The sequence below is a fragment of the Delphinus delphis genome, chromosome 19 (assembly GCF_949987515.2).
Source record: "Delphinus delphis chromosome 19, mDelDel1.2, whole genome shotgun sequence".
Taxonomy (NCBI): Eukaryota; Metazoa; Chordata; class Mammalia; order Artiodactyla; family Delphinidae; genus Delphinus; species Delphinus delphis.
The window spans coordinates 41,553,954-41,581,557 of record NC_082701.1 but is presented as its reverse complement, the minus strand read 5'-3'; the positions used below and the strand labels follow the sequence as shown (position 1 = coordinate 41,581,557).

Below are 27,604 nucleotides of genomic sequence, written 5' to 3'. Positions count from 1 at the left end.
ATCTTTTTGCTAGTAAAAGAAAGTAGAGACATCATGCTACTAGCTTATCTTAAACTTGGCTTGATTCAGGCCTTGTGGCATACTGCTGTCTACTGCTAATAGAAAAATAAATGGACCGTTCTATTATTTGGAGGGGTAGGCAGATGCCCTTTGAAAGTGAAATCTACGAAGGTGGAGACACAAGGTAAAAGCAACGTCACGTAGCAAATGGTGGAGCTAATGTCACGGTCTCAGATCTGTACATTTATATAGTACGTGTACTGCCACAAACGGATGCAGCACATACCAAGTCCTTACCTATTAAAAATAGCCTGTAGGGCTGCCTCGAAACGGCAAAGCACTCTGGGCGGGGCTGGCCACTTCACGTGCTTGCCGTGGTCCCGCATGGTCTTGATGCCGTGGAAGCGTCTGGCCACCTCGTGGATGTACGACTTCACTTTGTAGCGCCGGTAGTATCTGATAATTGTCAGAGCCGCCTTGGTCCTCTTGTACCGCATACGGGCCAGGGTGCCCCGCCACACCTTCGCAATAGAGGAAAAAAAAAAGGAAAATGTTGCTGGTTGGCTGAGTAGCAGATCACATTGAAATCACAGAAGCTCCTTTACTTAGAAGCTCAACCTGGCAATTTGTATGCGTCACAAAATCAGCCAGAGCATGTCAGTTCTGCCTGCCACCAACAGATGGCACTAGGAGTCACGTCCGTCATTTTGATTCAGTGTCTAGCTGTTCGTTACCTCCTAAGGAGGCGTGCACGGAGTCTGAAGCAGAGCCCTGTTCTAACTTTACGGTCGTGTAAAGAAGAAAGCCAAAATACCATTATCTTTGGATAAATATTTTAAGAATGTTGAAAGGAAGCAAGATGAGTCAGAACGCAAAACCATCAGCATCCACAGTTCTCTTATGAAACCTAGCTTTGCACAGATTATACACATTGGCCACTAGTGTCATGTCGCATTGGATGTATGAACTGATTTATACAGTCTGTGCAGCCCCCCCTCCCCAGGTGAAGTCCCAAGAATTTAGATGTATTCGTGGAGAAAGGTAAAAAACAAGTTACTAATATGAATCTGTTAAAGTTTTTCAGTGATCAGAAATCAATCAGACATTATGTAAACGTCTCAGCGCCTGCTTTATCCAAACACGGTGAACTCACAGATACTTATATTTTTTTCAGGACCCCATACTTCTCAATCTCTCAAGTAAAAAGAAATTTGGCGTGATCTTCATTATTGGCTCTTCCCCTAAATATGCTTTCTACCACCAAACGTATTCTTTCTTCCACGGTATTTCCAGTATAAACCCCTTTCTTTCCCGTTCTGCTACTACGGTCCCAAGACCCCAAACGTCCTCATTGTTTTCTTGGATAAACTCCTCGTACACATCGCCATCACGCTCCAGGTGATACTCACTGCTGCTACTTAACTGACTGTCTCAGTTCTTAGGTGGAGGGTACTACTTCCCTCCCTGTCTCTGGCCTCTCAGGACCAAGATATTCAACCTCCAGTTCAAAGCCCACAGTATGGGTTCTCCAGGATCGCTCAGGGTTCTTTTATTTCTTCTTAGATCCCCCTCTGTGCCCACCACTTTCTCTCAGAAAAACTGGTGTGATACCTCTTTCATTCAGCCATTTTAGGTTGGTCTTCACGAAGGCTCCTAAACAGGTACCATGTGCTTACAAAGCCCTCCCTTTCCAGCCTGCTGTACAAATACGAGGAGGCCATCCACGGACCCCAAAGAGGAACTAACGGGTCAAGAAAAACCACGACATGTGAGGGAAACGCGACATAGGAGCAACTTCTGATGAACCTGGAGCTCACGTATAAACAGAATATATAAAGACACAGAGGCAGTGAAAAGTCACTCATTGCTGCACGTGGCATCAGCACAGTAACCTGTTTTAGTCAAGATGCCTCTCTTCTTGTAGACGAATCTATCACGCACACAGCTTTGTCAGGCCTCCACCCAAGTGCTAAAATAAAGGTCCCTTCTTTAGTATCTTGAAAAACCAAAAGAGTACAATTAGAGGGTAGAAATCTGTGATGCAGTTTTTTAAAGAAAACACATTTTTAAAGTTTCATACTGTTTGTTGCTTTTTTTTTTTTTTAAGAGGAAGGCAATTAAGACCCCCCTGGAGCCACATCTATACAGGAAATCAATCTTATAATTTTCAAAAAGTGTTTTGTAAAGATTTTTTATTAAAATGTTTTTGGTTAGACTCTAGTATAATCTGAAAAAAAATGTCTAAGTAGGTACTTTTTAAGGGGTAGGTGTTTTTGTTTTGGACAACCTTTTAGATTTCATCTGTGTCCTTAGTTTATTTAGGTTTTGTGTAGTTGAAAAATCAGATAGCACAGAAATGCTATAAAAAAGACAGCAGCCCTTCCCCTTGCCCATCTAGGCCCACCTCCCCATCTCACAGTGTCATTTCATGCCAGCTATTTTAACTGCTTCCTCTCGTGGCAGTTAAATACACATATAATCTGTTTATATGTGCACACACACATATACGCAGTAAACACACATACATTGTTATTTCTTGCTGGATCCTTTGAGACCCTACCCAAATTACAGACATTGGTGATTTAGCTCTCCTACCATCACTATTACCTCTCCTTTATAACCCCAACAATAATTACATCAAAAATTTAAAGTCAATAGGGTTTACATGATTACATCTGTTATATTAACTATATTATTTGGGAGAAAGGAATTTTGTGGGCCTGCAGTTATATCATCAACTTTATCAGAAGTCCCTTCGGCTTTATTTATTTTTCTAACATCAGAGAAGAAGTAGCAGTGAAAAACTACGGAGGCAAATGATTTCTATGCAAAAAAAATGATTCACGTATTTTCCCTTATAAACGGATACGCTCCCCAGGCCTTTGTGTGGGAGAAAGGCTGTGGTTGATCGTCTCGTGAAGGGTCTGAAGGTTGGAACTTAAGGTATGAGACAGATCTTCCCGTTTCCCTCTTTGTTTAAAGAGCTTAAACTGTGGGGGTTTTTCAAGTCATACAAAGCTTACCTCCAGAGAGGACTTAGCCTGATGACAGAGTGTCTAAAAAGGGGGAAAACTAAATATTATATTCAATAAGCAAATGCTTAATGCTTATTTGATTATGCCTAGAGAGGTTCAGCAAAAAACCAGGGAGCCAGAGGGGCCCTCGTTCAACAATATGAACATGAAAAGTGGAACCAACCAGACATTATGTGCTTTAGGATCTGATGCAAGAGAGTGGGGGCTGAACCCTGAAGGAGATCTGATGGGATCTGGGAGAGGAAGTTATCAGAAGGTACAAGGCAGGGATCAGGGTGACGGAGAGGGCAAGCAACTCATTTCTTAGGTGGAACCAAGGATAGAGGCAAACAGAGCGGGTGAATTGGAGGACACACTGAGGTATAAAAGGAGAACATTAGGGCCACAGGTCACACATCCCTGCTACTGAATTTTAGACACAATTCCTCTCTTCAGTACCTTGACCCCCTACAGTTAATTTTCAACACAGCAGCCGAGTGATCCTTTTTTTCTTTTTAAATTAATTAATTATTTTGGCTGCGTTCATTGCTGCACACGGGCTTTCTCTAGTTGCAGCAAGTGTGGGCTTCTCATTGCAGTGGCTTCTCTTGTTGCGGGGCACAGGCTCTAGGCGCACGGGCTTCAGTAGTTGTGGTGCACGGGCTCAGTAGTTGTGGCTCGTGGGCTCTAGAGAGCAGGCTCAGTAGTTGTGGCGCACGGGCTTAGTTGCTCCGTGGCATGTGGGATCCTCCCGGACCAGGGCTCGAACCCATGTCCCCTGCATGGGCAGGCGGACTCTTAACCACTGCGCCACGAGGGAAGTCCCCCGAGTGATCCTTTTAAGACCAAAGTCAGATCGTGTCACTTCTCTGCTTAAAACACTGCTGCGGTGCTCCAGCTCCCCCAGAGCGAAAGCCAAAGCCCCTCCCCTGGCCCACAAGGGCCACATGAGCTGGTACCGTCACTGCCCAGCTCCTTCCACTGTCCTCTCCCTGGCTCACTCCAGCCACACTGGGCCCTGCTCTACCCTGCACAGGCCTCCTGTCTCAGGGCCTTTCCTTACGCCTGGAAGGATCTTCCTCCAGATATCATATCACATGGCTATCTTCCTCACTCTCTAAGTCCATGCTCAGCTGTCACCTTCCCAATGAGCCCGGCCCTGACCATCTATGTAAAAAATTCCCCTTGTCCACCCTCCCCTCCTGGTACTCTCCACTCTCTGTACCATGCTCTATTTTCTGCTCTTGCCTCCAGCACTTAACACTCTACAACACCTGTAATTTACATATGACTATTGTTTATGCTCTCCCTCTACTGGAATTTAAGCTCTACTAGGTCAGGGATCTTTGCTTCTTTTGCTCACTGATGAATCTCCACTGCCTGGAACAGTGCCAAGGACATAGTAGCCACTCAATAGTATTTGTTGGGTCGTACGGCATATACCCTGAGAAAACCGTAATTCAAAAAGAGTCATGTACCACAATGTTCATTGCGGCTCTATTTACAATAGCCAGGACACGGAAGCAACCTAAGTGTCCATCGACAGATGAATGGATAAAGAAGATGTGGCACATATATACAATGGAATATTACTCAGCCATAAAAAGAAACGAAATTGAGTTATTTGTAGTGAGGTGGATGGATGTAGAGACTGTCATACAGAGTGAAGTAAGTCAGGAATCTAAAAAAAAAAAAAAAAAAAGGTTCTGAAGAACCTAGGGGCAGGACAGGAATAAAGACACAGATGTAGAGAATGGCCTTGAGGACATGGGGAGGGGAAGGGTAAGCTGGGACGAAGTGAGAGAGTGGCATGGACATATATACACTACCAAATGTAAAATAGATAGCTAGTGGGAAGCAGCCGCATAGCACAGGGAGATCAGCTCGGTGTTTTGTGACCACCTAGAGGGGTGGGATAGGGAGGGTGGGAGGGAGACGCAAGAGGGAGGGGATATGGGGATATATGTATACGTATAGCTGATTCATTTTGTTATACAGCAGAAACTAACACAGCATTGTAAAGCAATTATATTCCAATAAAGATGTTTAAAAAAAATAGTATTTGTTGAGTGACTGAATGTTTTCAACTTCATCTTGCAAGCCTGATATTGAATCTTTCATTTTTGCTGTCACGCTTTCCACTTCCAAGAACTCATCCTCATTCTCCAAATATCCCTTTTAAAAGCATGTTGGCCTTCCCTGGTGGCGCAGTGGTTGAGAGTCCGCCTGCCGATGCAGGGGACATGGGTTCGTGGCCCGGTCCGGGAAGATCCCACGTGCCGTGGAGCGGCTGGGCCCGTGAGCCATGGCCGCTGAGCCTGCGCGTCTGGAGCCTGCGCTCCGCAACGGGAGAGGCCACAGCAGTGAGCGGCCCGCGTACCGCAAAAAAAAAAAAAAAAAAAAAAGCATGTTGCTCTTGTTTTACAAAAGCATCCTTCCTCTCAAGCAGATGAATTGTGGTTTTACTTTTTATGCTGCTCCCTACATTGCATCTGTTACCTATGAATCCCCTCTTCTCCCGCTTGTCTTCGTCTTGGTCTTTTGAGCTAGAGGCCTTGCTTGAATGTCTGGGGATCCTTGGCTGTCCATTCACTGAAAAGTGAAAAGCCACTTGGAAGCTCTGTATGTGTGCTTTGTGGGTGGTGGACTCCACTACAGGGTGATTAGGTGGGGACCAGCCATCTGTGGGGGACCCCAGTAATGTCCGTACCTTAAACTGTTCTCTCATTGCTGCCAGAATTCTGAGTGAAGGGGGCTGGAGGATCTCTTTCGTATTTCGACTTTCAGTTAATTTACTTGATTTCAACGTGGTGCCTGACCCCTCTCCTCCACTGGTGCATGGTGTCCCCAGGCCCAGAGCTTCTTTGGTTCAATTTCTTCAGAGTAAACTTCTTGTCTTCTATCAGAATGAGACTGAGGGAGCTCCTCCAACTTTGTGAGGTTAGGAGAGCTGGGTGTACAATTGCTCTCTTTTTAAAATAATTAATTAATTTATTTATTTTTTGCTGTGTTGGGTCTTCGTTGCAGTGGGCGGGCTTCTCATTGCAGTGGCTTCTCTTGTTGTGGAGCACGGGCTTTAGGAGCGTGGGCTTCAGTAGTTGTGGCGCGTGGGCTTAGTTGCTCCGTGGCACGTGGGATCTTCCCAGACCAGGGATCGAACCTGCGTCCCCTGCATTGGCATGTGGATCCTTAACCACTGGGCCACCAGGGAAGTCGTTATAATTGCTCTTTATACAGAGTTTCAACCCTTCTACTCCTCCAGCTCCACCCGTCACCCCTAGCTAAAGAGGTACCTGGTCCTTCCCATCCTGAATCTTCCTACAGCCCAATGGTTGGGTGACCTGGCTTGCTTGTCTGCAGGCACTTAGATTTCAGCTTTCTCCACCAGCCTGGGGGGCTAACCACACGTTCACTTACTTCCAAAATTATGTTGATGCCTCTTTTCTGCTGTTGTTTCCATTATGGTTCTATTTGTCCTTGTGGGTTTCTCCAATTTTCATCCTTTACTGCTGATTGAGGGGTTTTGAGATGAGTAGATATAAGCCCAGTCTGTCATGTCTAACCAGATGTTTTATAATGCCATCTTAATTTGACCATGTTTTCCTCTTCCTTGGTGGTCAGGCATTTCAAAGCAACATCTGTCAGTCATTAAAGTACAAGATACACTTTGCAAAAGATGTAGGATCCTAGGTAACACTCTGTTAAGAAGCAGGTCAATTACATATCTTCAGTTTAGCTTCAGAAACAAACACAGGTCAGCTTTCTGTTTTTCTCTTGTTCTCCATGTTTTTGTTTTTTAGTCATTACGGGTGTTGGGTCTTTTCTGCCTGTTCTCAAACAGCTCCCTGTTGCCCTGAATTGGATATTCTCTTAGTTTCTACAACTGAAATCCTTCAAAATTCCAGCTTCCAAGCTTCCCAGGCCCTCCATGCCTAGGGAGAACTTTTGGGAGAAGCATCTTTCTTCTATTTCTAGTCTTAAGTCCTCCATACAGTAATTCTGGCTGAGTTCTGACAGTATATGGTTGCTAAAGAGTTGTGGTGGAGGAGAATTTACTTAGGTACCAGGTTGAACTCTGAGCAAATTGTAAAAGACACAAAATCTATCTTTGGTATCCATATACCCCATCATATTTAGAATACGACATCCATTTTGGAATATTTCATGACTGATTAACGAAGGAGTTATTTTAAAGGAAGATTCAAAGACAGAAAAAATTTTCTGAGTTATTCCTCTTCAACCCAAATATCTCTATGAGGGACAAAATGAATAAAGACCTGATGTGCTATTTTTAAAATGCTAGTGCAGTGCCCATGTTTTTACCAGAACAGCAGGTTAATATGTACCAAGAAGAAACTAAGACCCAGTAAATATAATTTGTAAGTTCTTAGCATAAATTTTGACACAAAATTCCTTGGTTTTACAGATAAATTAATAGCATTTCAGATGACCTAGGGGAGAAATTAAGAAATAATGAAATATACTAAGTGAAGTACGGCAGACAGAGAAAGACAAATATCATGATATCACTTATATGTGGAATCTAAAAAAATGATATAAATGAACTTATATACAAAACAGAAACAGACTCACAGACTTAGAAAACAAACTTATGGTTACCAAAGGGGAAAGGTGGAGGGGAGGGATAAATTAGGAGTTTGAGATTCACATATACACACTACTACATATAAGACAGATAACCAACAAGGACCTACTGTATAGCACAGGGAACTCTACTCAATATTCTGTAATAACCTATAAGGGAAAAGAATGTGAAAAAGAATAGATACATGTATATGTATAACTGAATCACCTTCCTGTACACCTGAAGCTAACACAACATTGTAAATCAACTATACTCCAGTATAAAATAAAAATTAAAAAAAGAAATGAAATAACCAGATCTTCAGTCAATAAACAGATGTAAAACCTTCAAATAAAGAGACACCCCCTTCCAAAAAAAAAAAAAAAGAGCATGTGTGAGCCTGATCGTTATAAATTATCCTGATGAACTTAACTATGTGCGTGTGAGGTGTAATTTAGAAATGATCACCCCTGAGCTTTACCTTGGTCTGGTAGACTAACTTGCCAAGTTAGCTGACTTGTGAACCTTCATTTGGGACTCATACATTTTCTATATGGCCTTCTCCAGATCCATTAGCCTAGAAATTCTTTAGTGCATACAATCGTTGCCTAATGATGATGATGCTATAGTCTGACAACCTCCTTGTAACTGTAACTTTAAGAAGCAATTGAACCTCTTAGTCAATTATTGTCAGAAGACTAGCTCAACATTAACTCTGTCAAAAATCAAATTGCAATTATTCTGAAGATAAATGAAAACAAAATTAATCCAGCAAACAGGTTAAGTAATTCTGATGGGCCTTTCAGGATTCAATCTCGTTCAAAAGTAAACTGCCTGTGGGGGTCTACTGAAGTGGTTGCTTTCCTCTGTTTGGTTAAAACATTTTTTTTTCTTAAGAGGTACAAAGTTGATAATTCATCTTCAAAAATCGCTCAGGTCAAGGCTATTTCAGAACTGCTTTTGGACACAGAACCTCAGGGTTTGGGCCAAGTGTTTGGACATTTCAGTAGATCCAACGAGGCATCTAGGGATGTTTTAAGTTTGTGTGAAGACACCTGCTGCCTTGTCCACCCCCAGATCCACTGTCATCCAAGACGGAGGTGGCTCATCAACCAGTCAGGGGACAGGTTGGGCTTTTATCTTATGTAACAAATGTTCTGACTTTTCTTCCTTTATATCTAGCATCTAGAACATGCAGAATTCCTTAAAAAAAAAAACACCAAAAACCCAGTAACCTTTGTTTCAGACGCTTGCAAATGATCTCAATTTTGAATGGTTCCCTAAATCTCTCAGAAACTCAGATAATAACTGGTATTTGAAAGGACCAGCCAGAGGTGCATCCTAACATTCTTTTCTATAGAGTTTCAAAAGTGAATTCTGGAACACAGGGCCTTTGAAATGCTCCTTGAAAAAAGGGTTCCATTTTCAGTAAGTTCAGGAAGGCTGCATACTGCAAGTCCTTTTTGGAGATTCATAATGTACATTAGCATATTAAAAGCTCTAAGAAGTTCTATGTAAGTAAACCTATTTTAACTTTGTTCAATAAAATTTAAAAAACATTTAAATTTTTAAAATTTAAAAACAAAATTTAACTACAGAACCCTTTGTACACAGATGAAGGGGATCAGTATATGCCATCCCAAAACATGCCATGGTGGTATAAGCACTACTGAGCATTTGTTCGTTCCATAAGAATTTCCCAAATTCCCACTGTACGTTTGGTTTCTAGCGGGGATATAGAGGGAAACAGGGGACACCTATGATATTCTAGGAAAAACCAAACATGCCTATGAGATAACTGGGAAACAACTACAACTGATCCCCTAAAACGTGAGATCTGGTCAAAGGCCACAACAATGGAAACCTCCACGTAAAGAAGCTTGAATTCCTGTCACAGTGAGGCTCTTTCAAGGAAGTCCAGCACTGCGAGAGGGACAGCTCCCTGAGTGGCAGGGAGTTGGGGTGGAGTGGAAAGAATCTTTCCCTGGAGAGGCCAGCATTCCCTACAGACTACTTTGCAGGCTTCAGGTGCTTCGGCTGTAAAGCAAGGATGTTACACTAGATGATTTATAAGAGCACATATGCATATTCTATCTTAACAGCTACTGAAAATGAACGAAAATTTTGAAGTGTTAAAGGTTCTTTCTGATCTAAAGTGCGCATGGCATCGACAACCACTGTCTTTGATTTTCATCTGATTACGGTTATGACTCCTCAGACTAGGGAGAGAAAACATTATTTCATTATTAGGTACTAGGCCTTATGCTAGACACTTGATATACATTAAAAATAGGTTTTTAAAGCACTTATGCTTGACATATATTTGTACGTTGCTGCTTTATGTTTCTCGTACTAATAAGTCAACATTAAAAAAAAGCAGGGAATACATTTGACATAAGTTTCTTGAAGTCATACATTAATATATTTTTTGCTGGCAAACGCTTGGCTTTGAGAAAGTCATTTTTCAGACCTAAAAACCCTGCTTCTACAAACGAATGTGATTCATATTCACAGCTCTTGCTAGGAGCCTGGCTCTGGCTGTAGGCAATGGGTGATGGTGCCAGGAGGGTTTTGTTGAGACCAGCGCTCTTCAATGTATCCCTGTACCCCAAATATGCTACCGGTTCCCAGTGTTCACACCGATGGTGATGATGTTTCCTAGGGGGGGATTTCAGAATGTTGGGGGAAGGAAATAATCCCTTAGATTACTTGGGTAAACATTAAATATGCTTCCCCTTTTTATTTTTCTGTCTTAGACTGTAATTAATGTAAGGCGGAATGGCAGGATAAGAGAAAGTATACTTATTAAGGACAGATACTTTTTCAACAGTTCAAATTTACACAAGTTGAACATAATATGATTAAAAAACTATGAAGATCATTCCTGGTCATAACTCAATGCCAAAGAGAAAAAAAAGAATACAACTGCACTGTTGGGTGCATGGTTTCTCATAATAGTAGGCAACACACTATTATGATCAGAGTATTAAGTAGCTCATGCTGGAAAAATGCTGTGGTGAGACAGACAGAAATGCTACTATTTAGAGCAAAATCTAAACTAAAATGCTAGGTTTTCTCAGTGATGTTGAGGTTTTATACTTGTACACATAGCTATAACTATATTACTGAAAATCCTACCGGAAACGCAACCTTGTACTTACAAATCTGAAAAATCCTACTACCTAGTCTACTTCTTTCCCAAGAAATGTTTTATAACATAATATTTGAAGACTGAAGTTTCTTAGTTAGATACCAATCAAGTCAGAACAGAGTTAAAATGGATGTCAACAGGAATAGAATTAACTTTTCAACTAATATAAATATAATATAAATATAACGTGTACGTTTTTATCAGTCATTTAAAATTCTTTTTTATAAACTGCATATTTCTAGCTTTTAAATCCATTTTCTTTGGATTGTCTTTGATTGATTTGTATGAGCTCTTTATAAATTAAGGGCATCATCTTTTTGTTATTAGCATTTTAAATAGTTTTTCCAGTACGGCAATGATCTTTTGGTACTATTTATGGTATACTACCATACAGAAGTTGTCTTTTTAAAAAATTGTGTGCGGTCCAACGTATTCATTTTTCTTTTATGGTTACATACATATTTTACACAAAACCGAGATCACATAATATCATAAAGTGCTTTGTAATGCTTTTTATTTGATACAGCAAGCACATTTTCCCATGTGATCAAATGTCCTCCTATAATGTGATTCTGAACGGCCTCACAGTACTCAACCAGATACATGCATATAATTCAGTTAACCAACCTCCTACTGTGCGGTATTTCTGGTGTTTTCTGCAATTTAAAATATCATTTTAGGAGTAACATTGTACATATTCTAATTCTAGAAATAGAATTGCTGCTGTGACTCATTTCTATTTCCAAATGCCACATACTAAAGTATTCATTTCCAAACTCTACCATGCGAAGAGTTAAAAAGAATTAACGAGATTGATATAGGATAACATATTGTTGCTATGGTTCAACTGCTTCGATTAGGAATATAAAAAATTCACTGGCTATTAGAATTTTTTCGGTTGTGAACTCTCTCTTCATTCCTTGTTTTTGTCCATCACATACTTGTAATTTTACATAATGATTTGTAAGGGCTTTTTATATATGAAATAAGCTAAACTTTTATTACATTTACGAAGGCTCTTTAGCATTTTGCCTTTTAACATCTGCTGGTCATGGTTATTGGTCGTGGCTAATAAAACATGAGAAGACATTTTCTAGGTGTTTCTGAGAAAGAAAATTTCTCACTCTTCGGAGAGAATGTCCAAGTACTTCTAGAAGAGATTTCCTTGAATAACGAAACGTGGCTTCTGTAACTGTTGGCAGCCATCTGGCAACCACAAGGGGGAGCCACACTGAGAATGAAGATGACCCAAGAGAAGGCTTCCTGATGTAGGAAATAAATCCCCATTACACTCGGTGCCCGTCTGAATTGAGTTTTCTTTTTACGCTCTCCCCTCCTCCCCTCCCCTCTATTCCTTTCCCCTTCCCTCCTACTCTCTCTTTCTCCCCTTCTCCCTTCCTTGCAACTGAACACATTGTGATACAATGATATTTTTTGAGAAACAAGCAGCTGCATAGCACAGGGAGATCAGCTCGGTGCTCTGTGACTACCTAGAGGGGTGGGATAGGGAGGGTGGGAGGGAGACGCAAGAGGGAGGAGATATGGGAACATATGTATGTGTATAACTGATTCACTTTGTTATAAAGCAGAAACTAACACACCACGGTAAAGCAATTATACTCTAATAAAGATGTAAAAAAAAATTAAATATGTGTCTAGGGGCTTCATTGGCCGTTCAGTGGTTAAGACTCTGCCTTTCAATGCAGGGGGCGTGGGTTTGATCCCTGGTCGGGGAACACACAGGCCTCGGGGTGTGGCCAAAAAATTTAAATAATAAATAAAAATAGACAAATTGCACATCTCTTAGAAAAAACCTTTAAATATGTGCCTATAAAAAGAATTTGTTTTGTTACTAAGCTCTATGTGGAGGAGTGGTCTCGATCACAAATAGGAGAGAGCCTTTATTCACAATCACTTCATGAATGGCAGGAAACTCGTGTCTACTCTAGTAGATTACCCATAATTAAAGGTGTGTGAAATGCCCACTAAAGCTCTGGACTCTTTGAAATACAAATGAGTTACCAGCTACGGCTGATGAATATGACAGGAGAAATGGTCGACTTGGATCGAACAGATGTGAGTGGAATGAATCTAAGTCAGATCCTACCTGGTCAGGCATTAAGAAGAGTTAACATTGGAAATCTCTATGAGGATGTCTCCTCTGAAATAGCTGTATAAAAAAAACACTGGGAAATAATCAGGAATATACAACAATCAGGATATATATATATATAGCCACACTCCCACCCACCCACATACATAAAATTACTTGACTGAAAAAGGTGTAAGCTACAGTGAAAGGGTATAGTCTACAGATTTAATATATAAGTTATATTAAATCAGCATTTTCATACAAAGTCAGCTCAACCAATCTTGGATTTAGAGAATAATCGGACCGCTTTTACAACGAACATCAGCGTTAGACTTGCCAATAAACAGCTCTTTCGGTCTGTGAAATATTTTAGGACCGTCAAACTCTACCCTTCTTTTTGGTCTTTTTCACTCATCTCAACTGGCTTGTGATCAATATTTCATGGAACTCTTCCTTAGCTGCCCTCCAGGTATCCTTCCAGAAAACCTAAACCCAAATTCTAGCTGAAAACTTCAGACAGAAATTCTGCTGCACTGAGCCTTGAAGAAAGGCATGTGCACCAGTATTAAAAAAAAAAAAGTGACAGAAGCACAGACATGGCAGTGATACTGCTGGAAATGCCTTCCAAACGTTCACACCCTCTCTTGCTGCAGAGTTTTTTGCTTATGTAGTTCCCTCTGCTTGCATCTCCTCTCCCTGGACTTTTCCTAGAGTCAGCTCGTTCTCAATTTTTCGGTCTCACTTGAATGTCACCTCCTCAGAGAGGTCTTCCCTGACCAGCCTATTTCCCTTGTCCTCTGAATGACTGCCCCAATTAAAGCCTTCCTTTCCTTCATAACTGTTACATAATTTATAATTATTTGTTGACTACGTTTTTTATCTTACTCCTCAATTAGAACGTATGCTGCCTGAGGAGAAGGACTATTTCTATTATATTCATCTGGGTGTCTCCAAAGAGTGCCCCGCAATAAACACATTTGTTGAATGAATGGATACTTATTGGCTTGAATATACTAAAGATCTTTTGTTACAAGTTTAAAAGAAGACTTACTTATCTGTGAAAAAGGCCCCAGGGAATGTTTTACAACCAAGTAACCTTAGGGTTTAAGAGCTCACTGAAGAGAAACAGACAACTCATCCTGTTACACAACAGGGCAGCCAGCCAAGCACATGATGAAACATTCAAGGAAGTAACACAGGGCAGCTGCCATGCAGTTCTCAAGTCTTAAGGGAATTTCAAAATCAGTGGTGACCCTTGATGGTTCTAGAGCAGTCTAGCATGAATGAGCATCTGCTTGGCAGACTGTTGCCAGTTTGCCAGTGAGGAACATGAGGCGTGAAAAGTCTGGTTTTCAGTGAATGTTTCGTTTACGTTAAAAGAATTTCTTTCACTAAAAACGTAAAAATCTTCATCTTAAATACGGATACTCTAAATTAAGTTCCTAATTCCCTATTCAGCCCAGTTACAGGATTTTTCAGGAAAAATTCCCCCTTTGCCTTTTTACTTTCTTCCTTTTTTTTTTTTTTTTCCTTGACACAAGTCAACACCTTAGTGTCACTGCTTTTTATCAAGTGACTGAGGAAAATGTGACCTGGTACATCCTTATTCTGTCCTGGAGCCAAAGAGACTGAGAAAGAGCTCATAGACTCTGCTGTGTATTATTCCTTTCTTTCACTGGGCCTGTGAGAATAATCTAATTCCTCCATTACTGGAATGAGAGGGAAGAGGGGGGGAAAAAACCCTAGACTGGGAAATTCTATCCAATTGAAATATACAAATATTGTATACTAGTTCTCAAATTACCAAAAATCAGGTTCCAATGAAAGTATAAGGAACCAGCTCTTGGTTAGATCACTTAGATGAACTAGCTATTCAGGCTCATAGGTCAAGGATGACTGAGAAGATACTGTAATTAATGTCACTTTGGCTTTAACTCAGCAGCTGACAGGTATTCTCTAGTTCCCTTCTCTTCTTGCGAGGCTACCCAGCACAGATTCTGTTCTGCCAGAGGGGCAGAAAACTCTTGCTTCTTTTTCACATCTCCAAGGAGTTCACTGAGTCACTACATTACGGCAAAAGGAGCTAGGTAGCTCATTCCACATCGGTGGAGGTTTATCCTCTAAATCAAACATCATGCAACAAGTTTCCTGTGATCATCACATTCAGGGCTGTATCTGGCCAGGCTAAGACTACAAAACACGTAGCGTCTTGACTTAACCTTCAAATAACAACTATAGCAAACTGTCTTATTACTAAATAACTTTGCTTTGAATCCTGGATTTTCTTCCTCTTCCAAATACATATATTGTTAATGTAGCTTTAAGTTAGTTGTCATCTACAGAAAACCCCACGCTAAGTTGTTATGATAGCAAATATTCATTCCTTTACTCTTGACCTACATGGGTCACCCCATTGATGTGACCCGCTTTGGTCAACGAGATATATATACATGTGACCTGAACAGCTTGAAATGTGCTTGTGCGGTCAGCCTTGCCCTCTTAGGCTTTTGCTGTTACCATGAGAAGAACATGCCCCTGGGATTCATTGACACCAGAAAAAAATAAGCCACACGTGGAGCCAATCTGTACTCAACCCACTGCCTGGGATGGACTCAGCCCAAAATGGCCAAACCTCGGATGCATGAGGAGGAAGTAAATTCTGTCACAGCCACTGCGTTTCAGAGATGTGGTGGGTTGAACAATCCCCCCCCCCCCCGCCCACAAAAAGATTCCTACCTCTTAATCCTTGGAACCGGTAAATGTTATTTCACGTGACAGAAAAAGGACTTTGCAGATGTGATTAGGTTAAGGATCTTGAGATGGGGAGATTATCCTGGATTATCTGTTTGCACCCTAAATGCAATCCCATGTATCTATATAAGAGGGAGGTGGTAGGAGATCTGAAGACAGACGAGGGGATGACATATGACTACGGAAGCAGAGACTGGAGCCACAAACCATGGAATTCCGGCAGCTACCAGAAGCTGGAAGAAGCCAGGACTAGATTATCCCCTACAACCACTAGAGGAAGTGTGGCCTTGATGTCACCTTGATTCTGGCCCAGTGAAACTGATTTCAGACTTCTGGGCTCCAGAACTGTGAGAGGATAAATTGCTGTTGTTTCAAGCCACCGAGTTTGTGATAATTTTTACAGTAGTCATAGGAAACCAATACAGGTGGTTTGTGGCATAATTATGCCAATGGTCAACTGATATATACCCAAACCAATAATAATAATATTAATATTAATAATATCAATGTTCATAAGAATAGCAAACATATAGTACCTGCCATATGCTAGGCACTGATCAAAGTATGATGAATATATTAAGTCATTTAATATTCACAACCATACTATAAGGTGGGTACTCTTACTTCCCTTTTACAGATGAGGAAACTGAAGAACAGAGAGGTTCCAAAGTTTCATCTTGTAAGTGTTGGAGCTGGGATTGGAACCCAAGTGCCTTGTGGTTGACTGAAGCCAAGAACCACCTGCTGGTTAGGCAGCAGTAGAGACTAGAAATTACACAGAAATCAGCGATTCTTCAGCTCTGGCAGCAGAGTTAAAACTTAAAGGCTTCTTTCCCAGTTAGGAATAACTCTTATGCCTACTAATTACTCCATTTGCTTGGTATGATGAAGGTACCTCATTTAAATGCATATGACTAGCTCTTAAATATTAATAAACACAACATAGCTAACAGGAACCTCTATAATCCCAGAGCACCTAGTATTGAGTCATGATACTATATTATTGTCAAAATACCACGTGAGGAACTGTGCACAGGGCGTCATGCTGGGGCCCCTGGGTGGAGTACAAACAAGCATAAGGACACTGCTTCCCTCAACACTTTATAATCTGGTTGAGGAGAGAAGACAAATGTGCAAAATTAATAGATGATCTGCAGCCTACAGAAATCTTAGAATTCGGCGGGAATCTTTGAGCTGAAGACCTCTTATAAACCATCAGCTGGGAGCTTCTCTGCCCTGACTCTTCCACGGCACACCTTAGGAAGGACATTCACACGTGCAACACACGTGCAACACACGTGCAACACACGTGCAACAACCCTCGGGGGTTGTACCATCCCTGAAATGGGCCTTTCTTGTCCACTCAAGAAAGCAAATATAAATTTTATAGAAATAAACTCACATCAGCTCCTATTTATAAATTAATTCATTACCTTTGCTAACTTATTATTAATACCAAGTTACTCATAATACACCTCATACTTGATTGTAACAGATGTGCCCATATCCAAGCCTATCTATCGTTTTACAGATAAAGGAAGTGATGACCTAAAACCTTACACAAACTCCAAACTAACAGCAGGCCCACAGCTCCCACCTCCTGTTGAAGTTACTGCCTCAGAGAGCCACATAAAATCGACAAATGGGTGCTGGTGAAGGAAGTAAAGATGACTTTATTTAGACTAGTCTGGCCAGGAGGGCTTGAGTGAGGGGGTGGAGTCTAATTTGAAGATACAAAAGGCAAAGGCAAATGGTATGTGTAAAGCGCACAGGTGGGACAGATGTATGTGGGAGTGCAGGGAAAAACACGATGATGCTGCATGGTGGCACAGGGAAAGATGCTGGCAGAGCCTGGTCTGAATTTTGTAGGTGATTGAAGGGCTTCTGAACAGAGGAACATCATTAAAACTCAGATGGTGATGCTTTGCAGATGTGAGTCAAGGAGAGAAGCTTGGAAGATCACACAGAAGTGGTCCAGGGGCCTCATACCACAACCATCACCGTGGTTCTGCTGATTTTCATCTGGAACAGCCCTTTACAGTGTACACAGCATGACTTCAATTTAGAAAACTGTGTGTGTAAGAGAGAGTAGGACAGAGACTGTTATGACACCTTCCAAAGCACTAATAGTAGTTACCTTTCTGGTGGTGAGATGATGGATGATGTGATTTCCTTCTTTAAATATATTTTGAAATTTCACAATGAATACGTATTACTTTATAATAAAAACAATTAAAATTTTAGATGGAAATAATGTGATTACAGCTCTATGTTGTTCCTATTTACAATCCATTTTAAAAATAAATTTATTTATTTATTTATCTTTGGCTGCATTGGGTCTTTGTTGCTGCGCGCGGGCTTTCTCTCTAGTTGCAGCAAGCGGGGGCTACTCTTCGTTGCGGTGCGCGGGCTTCTCATTGTGGTGGCTTCTCTTGTTGCAGAGCATGGGCTCTAGGGCACACAGGCTCAGTAGTTGTGGCTCGCGGGCTCTAGAGCTCAGGCTCAGTAGTTGTGGTGCACGGGCTTAGTTGCTCCACAGCATGTGGGATCTTCCCAGACTAGGGCTCAAACCCATGTCCCCTGCATTGGCAGGCGGATTCTTAACCACTGCGCCACCAGGGAAGCCCTATAATCCATTCAAAGTACAGTACACTTGTGAATAAAGTACTTGGTCTGTAACCTGCATTTAAATCACGAGTGCTTGGGCTTCCCTGGTGGCGCAGTGGTTGAGAGTCCGCCTGCCGAAGCAGGGGACACGGGTTCGTGCCCCGGTCCGGGAAGATCCCACATGCCCCAGAGCGGCTGGGCCCGTGAGCCATGGCCGCTGAGCCTGCGCGTCCGGAACCCGTGCTCCACAACGGGAGAGGCCACAACAGTGAGAGGCCCACATACCACAAAAAAAAAAACCAAAAAACATAAATCACGAGTGCTTGATTGTATTTTTACTTACCCGAGGATATCTGTCACTGACATATTTTCTATGAGTGCTTGATTTCTTTGGGTGTTTGTATCTACACAAATACAATAAGACCAACTCAGGACAACTGGCTAGTAAACATCTTATTTTGAAATTAAATTTTCTTAAAAATATAGTCTCTGGGTAAAGAAGATGTGGTACATATATACAATGGAATACTACACAACCATGAAAAAGAAGGAAATAATGCCATCTGCAGCAACATGGATGGATCTAGAGATTATCATACTAAGCGAAGTAAGTCAGAAAGAGAAAGACAAATACCATATGATATCACTTATATGTGGAATCTAAAATATGACACAACTGAACTTATCTACAAAACAGAAACAGACTTGCAGACATAGAGGACAGACCTGTGTTGCCAAGGGGGAGGGGAGTAGGGCAGGGATAGATTGGGAGTTCGGGGTTAGCAGATACAAACTATTATATATAGAGTGGATAATCAACAAGGTTGTACCGTATAGCACAGGGAACTATATTCAATATGCTGTGATAAACCATAATGGAAAAGAATATGAAAAAGCATATATGTATATATATACATATATATATATTTAACTGAATCACTTTGCTGTACAGCAGAAACTAATACAACATTGTAAATCAATTATACTTCAATAAAAAAATACAGATCCTCCTTGCAGTACTGAATTTGAATGCAGAGTTATGTTTGGCAACAGTAAGACTGTCTGACAAAAAATACTGAATATAAATAGCCCTAAATTTTCTTTAGTTATAAATAACCCCCCCCAAAGGAATGACTCCTCCTCAGTCTATATAATGAGTGTGTGTGTGCGTGCACACATGCACACACGCATGCACATGCATGCAGGTGTAGGTATGTCTAGAATTAACAGTGTGGTTAAAAAGGAATCATACTGAACATCCTGTTTTGTAACACATATTCTCACTTAACATTTATCATGAGCACTTGATGTTATTAAATTTCTTTATATTGTCACTGCTAATGGCTGCTTAGTTTTCTATTGTAGGGATAGACCACAACTTATATGACTCACTTCTTAACATTCTTCTCCATTATTTTCCACTTTCATGAGAAATACTGAAGAGAAAATTCTTACAACTGGATTTTTACATGAATTTTCTTAGTATAAATTTCTACAAGCATAATTGCTAGATTAGAGGCAAACCCAACTTTTAGATTTTTTGGAAACACATTGCTAAACTACTGTCCAGAAAGTTCTCATCAATTTACTCTCATGCCAGTAGTAAATGTATCATCAACAACACTGTGTAGGATTAAAAGAAAAAAAAACAAACGCTGAGTATCTGATAGGTGAAAATATAGTTGCTGGCCATTTTTCTTTTTTTTTTTGGTGGACTGATTGTCTATCGTTTTCCTCAGTTTTCTAGTGAGGTATTTATTTCATTTCTTTGGAAGGGCCTTTTGTACGTTAGAGGTATTTATACTGTGCATGTGCTGAAATGAAAAAGATCGAGTTTAAAGCCACTATACGTCTCCCCATAAAGAGAAACCGAATGCTCTAAATATATGCAATAAATAATGATACATTTCCCAGAACATGTTGAATATTTCATAAACTTTTTTTTTTTGGTTAGCAAAACTTAATAGTCCAAGCAGAATGTGTTTAAATGTGCTATGACAAAGATATAAGCAATTTCTGACACACTTAGATTTCTTAGTGCTATAGCAAGAAAAAGACTAAAGTAAACCTCAACACCATAGCCCTTACACTTAAACCACATATATTCTTTTATATACCTAATAGGATATGAGGATATATTTTGTCACCCATCAAGTGTCTTGGCTTAATGAAATATGTGGCAAAATTATGTACTTCAGAAAGGCCTTTTTAAAAAGGCAGTTTTAAAAATCATCTTTTTTGGGGGGTGATATTTTACGTGAAATATCAGCACTGCCACTAGGTAGTGAATACCCATTATGATATTTTCACCGTTGCCTTTAATATGTGTCACCCAATTACTTCCAAAAGATCGGAGGAAACTTACATAAAAGGTACATAGACAAGGGGGCTTCTCTGGTGGCACAGTGGTTAAGAATCCGCCTGCTGATGCAGGGGACATGGGTTCGAGCCCTGGTCCGGGAGGATCCCACACATCGCGGAGCAACTAAGCCCGTGCGCCACAACTACTGAGCCTGCGCTCTAGAGCCCGTGAGCCACAACTACTGAGCCCGTGTGCTACAACTACTGAAGCCCATGCGCCTAGAGCCCGTGCTCCATAACAAGAGAAGCCACTGCAATGAGAAGCCTGCGCACCGCAACGAAGAGTAGCTCCCGCTCGCTGCAACTAGAGAAAACCTGCGCGCAGCAATGAAGACCCAACGTGGCCAAAAATAAATAAAATAAATAAATTTAAAAAAAGTTACATAGACAACATAGTCACCCAACTGAGGATAAAAGAAGGACAGGTAGGCAATGGGTGGGGGTCTCAGTAGGAAGGGTGACAGTCACACTTGAAACCCCAGCTAAGAATGGTTCCTGGATCTGAGTACAAACCTGAACCCTGAGCTTCCTGGAAGCTTCAGCAAATGGGAAACTTAATGAGTTGCATGGTTTCATTATTTAATAAGATTGGTAATTAAATATTCCCTGCACCCAAATATGCTTTTAATTTTTAAACAATAATTTTTGTCGAGGAGGAAGAAAAATTAATTGCTCAGCAGTGATTCGATGGTATTTTGTTTGTCTTGGCCGTCTTCCTCCAGCCAAGCTTTTGGTGTACACCTCCTATCAATAAGATCTTTCATTTGAGTCTGGGATGGCAATCCTCACTGAATCGTTCACAAGTTTTATAATTTAACGTAAACACCTATTCATTGAATCACTTCCCCTTCACTAACTAATTCCTTACAAAGAGTCAATCTCTTGAGTTCCCAGCAATTAAAAAGAAAAGTGCAATGAAAATGGAGCCACTCTTTTTTTTTTTTCCTTCCGCCACCTATAGGGGCCAGAAAATGTTGTCATGGTGACAACAGCTGCTGGGTTATGAGTGACAGGTCTCAAGAGAGAAGTGTCTTGGAAAGGGAAGATCTCCAGTTAAAAAAAAAGTGGTGAGAGAGAACCAGTGCAAGCTCTTTCACTAAGCATGGTGGGAGATCAGTTGAAAGGTGTATTTATAACTAGCAAAGAATAAAAGAAGTATTTCCCCCTTTCTTTCAACTAACATAGGAAATGTTTTCCTTCCAAAGGAGAACAGATTTCTTTTGAGCAAATCTCAAGCATATGTACATATCTTGGCATAATTACATTTTAAAATTGGGATTCACACTGATGCACCAAATTGGTTGCCTTAGTAATGAGATATCACCCGGGCAACGGATGTGCTGCTCTTTCAGGAGAGCAAATCATCTGCTTCCAACCTACAGGGGAACAGGCTGGGGAAGGGGTGGCAGTGGCTTCTTATTGGCAGTATCTGAGAGGAGATAAATAAGAAACAAATTATTTTTGACATGTCATCATTATTTTCCAAATATGCTTTTATCTTTTTTATTCCTCAGTTGGGTGGGAGGAGGAAAAGGGTGGGGAGGGGGGTAGGGAAAAATAAAGAGAAAGAAAGAGAGAGAGAGAGAGAGAGAGAAGAAAGGATGCTCTGTCGTTCTAATGTTAAATTTTTGCTGAAGCATTTTTATTGCTCTAAAGGGGCTTTGCATTTGTCAATACGTAAATACTAAATGGCTTCAGTTATTGGCTTACATTATAAATCAACAGAAATTTTCTTCACAATAATAAAAATCAATGACTTGTACTGAATAATGTTATTTTATTAGCACTGCTTAGTAATATATGTAGGAGTAAGGCTTCAACATTCAATAGTAGTTTATTAAATGTCTTGTAGATGATAAATACTCCTTGATTTCTTCATTAAGAACATACATACTTTCCATACCTATGTTCATTACCATATTACCATGATTTACCAATAAATGTTCAACATACTTTCTTCCTGGAGGATTCTAGTACTTGGTGTGTTTTTCTTCTCTTCCTGTACTCTGCCTTTCACCCTGATCATCTTTAACATGCTGGTTATTAATAAACCAGTGACCCCCCAACTGCCAGATTAAGTGGGCACTTTCAGTCCTTTATTTTGCTGGATGACCCTATGTTTGACACTGCTGATCATTCCTTCTTGAGATCTGTTACTTCCTCTGCTTCCCTGACTCATACATCCAATATGCTGGTCATCTGGACTCGAATGTCTCAGAGGTACTTTGAACTACGCCCTAAACTATTAGGTTCTCCAAATACGCTCCTGTCTCTGCACCCCTTCTCTCAAGCTGCAGAGACTTTGTATAGTGTGGAAACAGAATATTGTAAGCCACAACCAAAAACAAACAAACAAAAAAACCCCCAATCAAATCAAAGGCTGCCAGCCTTTCCTAGCAGTTATTAATGCGGAACCATGACAGAATGGAAATTGCTGACCCAGGTGCTTTGAGAAGACAAATCCAGAGCTAGTTCTTTACGTCTTGTTAGATAACAGGGGAAAGGTTAGTAAATATTTATAAACTTGTGATAAAATTCAGCTAAATTTAATTCTGTCATCATGAGTTGCATGGCTGCCATGTATATTTGCTTCCTAATTGTCCTAATTTCTAAGGAGGGCAAAGAACTCTCCTGTAACACTGAAAGGGCAGTTTCAGTAATTCCAAGGAGCAAGACGAGTAAACATTTATTATGGAAAACAACGTTTGTTTGATATTTTTGTAGACAACTTTGTTCCCTGTTTTTGTCACAGGAAGTTTAGTTTACCCACTAACCTTCGTGACAATTAACCTGCTCTCACATCCATGACCCAGCTCCAATGAACTCAACCTGTATAAATGAATTATGAAATAGAGATTAAGATCTCTGTCCTCCATACAATGGACTTCCAAGTAAAATGTGAACCTAACAGAGTTGTTCTCCAACTTTTTGGCATCTCTCCTCCTTCCAAAAAGCCTTCTCTCCCAGCTCAGGTGGGTGACTCCTCTCTGAGCCCGCCTGGCAGTCATTACCTGCTCAACAGTGTCACAATTACTCTACTGCACTGGCTGAGCGCTAACACATCTCCCTTCTGACTCGGCTGTCAGCTTCCTCTGGATGGAGCCCTGTCTTGTTCGTTGTATACCCTATTCCGTAATGAATGGACAAATCCATGTTTATTACTCATTTAAAATACAACGAATGGATAAAGAAGGTGTGGCACATATATACAATGGAATATTACTCAGCCATAAAAAGAAACGAAATTGAGCTATTTGTAATGAGGTGGATAGACCTAGAGTCTGTCATACAGAGTGAAGTAAGTCAGAAAGAGAGAGACAAATACCGTATGCTAACACATATATATGGAATTTAAGAAAAAAAATGTCATGAAGAACCTACGGGTAAGACAGGAATAAAGACGCAGACCTACTAGAGAATGGACTTGAGGATATGGGGAGGGGGAAGGGTAAGCTGGAACAAAGTGAGAGAGTGGCATGGACATATATACACTACCAAACGTAAGGTAGATAGCTAGTGGGAAGCAGCCGCATAGCACGGGGAGATCAGCTCCGTGCTTTTTGACCGCCTGGAGGGGTGGGATAGGGAGGGTGGGAGACGCAAGAGGGAAGAGATATGGGAACATATGCATAACTGATTCACTTTGTTATAAAGCAGAAACTAACACACCATTGTAAAGCAATTATACTCCAATAAAGATGTTAAAAAAAAAATACAATGAGCGCCCTTCTCCCACCCAGCCACACATCACAGTGTTGGAAAGGACATTAGCTATCCGTTTCTTCTCACCTCCTACTGAAAAGACATAATGTCAATGGTGGTCATCTGACCAAAGGTATATTTTTCTTTATTTCTTTCAATACTAGCCAAGGTCAAGCAGCGTATTTTTGACCATAAGTATTCCCCATGAATAAAGCAGTGAGTGGACTGGCACTGGGGGCAACCTCTCTTGTCACAGAGCCATGCCTCCCCCACCCTTCCTGTAATTCAGTTTATGCTTTGTCCATAGTCATCCAGACACACCTTTCCCAACCCACTCCTGGCTCGAAAGTAACTTACCACAAGTAAAACTCTTCTCCTGGAGTATGTATTCTCAGTAAAAGAGAGTCCCTGATCACTTTTCATTACCGTACATATGTCAAGAGCTGATTCATACAGGAAACATCAGTGTTTCCTTCCAATCGTAGTAAAATATATCTTAGTTCACATACTCAAGAGTCAATGACTCAGACATCACTAGGGCCAAATCACCTTCTTCTTTCTCTCTGAGCATGATGCCATCATCATCTCTGTGGCTGGTTTTATAAACTTTTCTTCAATAGTGTGAGTCATACCTGTTTTTCCTATGAGGAGTGCACACTGAATGATGCTACCGTGGTATAAGTGAATAGTGGTTAAACGTGTGCAGAAGGCTGCACCACTGGGTTCAAATCCCAGCTGTGGGGTCCACTATTGGTGTGACCTCCAGCAAGGCACTCAGCTATTCAAATGGCTTAAGTTCCCTTTCCTATTAGATGAAAAATACTGGTAGACACTCATTCACAGAGTTCTTATAAAGATTTAGTTAATGTATGTAAAGTGCTCAGAACACTGCCTGCCACTCAGTAAAGATCAGCTACTACATTAGTAGCTTTTTTTTTTTTTAACTTAAGGGCAAAAGTAATCAATTTCATATGAGAGAGAATTATTTTGCTTTTCGTCTGAGAAATAAAACACTTGACTGGTTTCACAAAGAAGCCAGTGAGCTTTGTTTGAAAATAATGTGAAAGCCCCATAGCCTCATGCTACTACTTGACAAAGTTTCACAATAAACAGTACATCAGGGAATAGGGGCAAATGAATAACTACACCCATACAATCTAATTTGCAGATAATGATTCTATTCACACTTTTTCTCTGGTTGGTTTACAAAATTATTATACTCAGACCTATATTAACCTTTGCGATTACTTGTAATTAACAGTGATGATATTATTCTCAGTTTCAGAATTTGCTATTTTCATTATACGTTTATGCTTTTATGAGCCACTCTTAACTCTTCACAAGATCCTCCTTGTGACTGGGACTATAATATAACCCAACAAGAAGAATGTAAAGTGCTGGTGACCTAAATGGGAAAGAAATCCAAAAAAAGAGGGGATATATGTATATGTATAACTGATTCATTTTGCTGTACGGTAGAAATTAACACAACATTGTAAAGCAACTGTACTCCAATAAAAATTAATTAAAAAAAGAATGAAAAATCCGAATTTAATAAATATAAGAACATAAAAATAATATTATTAATTGGGAAAAAACAACCAGGGCAGTTCTTGTGATACATGAGCCGCCTTTTTTTTTTTAATTTTAAAAAATATTTACTTATTTATTTTTGGCTACGCTGGGTCTTCGTAGTCGCACACGGGATTTTTCTAGTTGTGGCGAGCAGGGGCTGCTCTTCATTGCGGTGCGCAGGCTTCTCATTGTGGTGGCTTCTCTTGTTGCGGAGCACGGGCTCTAGGCGTGCAGGCTTCAGTAGTTGCAGCACGCGGGCTCAGTAGTTGCGGCATGCAGGCCCTAGAGCACATGGGCTTCAGTGCTTTAGGTGTGCTGGCTTGAGTAGTTGCAGCACACGTGCTCAGTAGTCGCGGCACGCGGGCCCTAGAGCGCACAGGCTTCAGTAGTTGCAGCACGTGGGCTCAGGAGTTGTGGCACACGGACTTCAGTAGTTGCAGCATGTGGGCTCAGTAGTTGTGGTACATGGGCTTAGCTGCTCTGCGGCTTGTGGGATCTTCCCGGACCAGGGCTCGAACCCGTGTCCCCTGCATTGGCAGGCGGATTCTCAACCACTGTGCCACCAGGGAAGCCCTCTACAGTTCCATCTTGAATTCCACATAAAATTAGAAATGACAATCACATATCATTTTTGCCTACATTTTGAGTATTTTATTTCACTAACTTGATGTCTTTTCCTCCTTTCTCAGCGTTACATCACCTTTTTTTCTCGTTCACATCTTTTCCACACTTTCTCCTCCACTCATTCCTTTGTTCTCCCCTGTCCTGCCTTTGAGATTGCACCAATTTTCTTATGACCTAATAATCAAGCCACTACTATCCTTTCAGGCAGACACCAGACAAGCAAAAATAAAATTCTGGGAGCCAAGTGACCCAGGAGGCTGACTGATCTGAACACTGATAGCATGAAGCTTTTGTATTTCCCATATAAACATGTCTGTAATTTCACATGACTATAATAGAAGATTGACAACTGATTTCAGATTCGAGCTTGACTATGGACCCCACAGCTCATGTGTCATGGGTGCTACAAGCTGTGAGCCATATTTAGGATTGAAATAAAACCCACAAAACTCATGGCATGGAGTGTGGAGCAGGTCAGAGGCTAGCGTAATTTAAATTTTCAAAGGGCTGGCAGCTCTTGCTGCTGGGGAATTTGAGAATTATAATTGTGGTCTCAGGGTGACCACAAATTGCTTGAAGAAAAATGATTAGAGCCTGAAGATATTATTTTAAGAAAGAATATCTATGTTTAGTAGCCTTCAGTACGTGACAGAGGAGGGGCCTTGGCCTCTTAACATGGCACACTGGAAAGGATAAAATCTATTCCTAGAGCTAGGATCAAAGCTGTGTGATCTGAATTGGCCCAAATACATAACATAGTGACCAATTAAGATGTCTGTCTATAATCGATTATAGATGCCCTTTAAGAAAGGGCCAATTCCCCCAAAAGAAGACACAATTCACAAAAGCCTCTATTTGTCTTATAGGTGGGTCAAGAAATCCACTCTTCAAAATCCATCACCTCATTCCATATTTGTTGGTAATGGCCACACAAAAGATGAAGTCTCCCAGTACTTTTCTATCTCCCTTTGAGAATCCATTTTTAATATCACCTTATATGATGATTTTGATCTTGTCCTATGATACCCTAGGATGAGAACATACATTTAAAACTATACATGCACCAAAAAAATAAGGGAGTTTCTTGAGGGGTTCTGTGCCCTACTCTTTTTCTTTCTTTCTTTTTTTAATAAGCTCTCTCT

The 27,604-nt window shown here is 40.7% G+C and overlaps 1 protein-coding gene across 3 annotated transcripts in view; it reads right to left on the bottom strand.

The window, feature by feature from the left end:
* Positions 1-27,604, bottom strand: part of MYO1D (myosin ID) — a 350,137-nt gene that overhangs the window by 158,908 nt on the left and 163,625 nt on the right. For all 3 annotated transcript variants that reach the window (XM_059997534.2, XM_059997536.2, XM_059997535.1), the window contains exon 17: positions 298-521. In XM_059997534.2, coding sequence (XP_059853517.1) covers positions 298-521 — 224 coding nt within the window. The remainder of the gene's footprint in view (positions 1-297; positions 522-27,604) is intronic.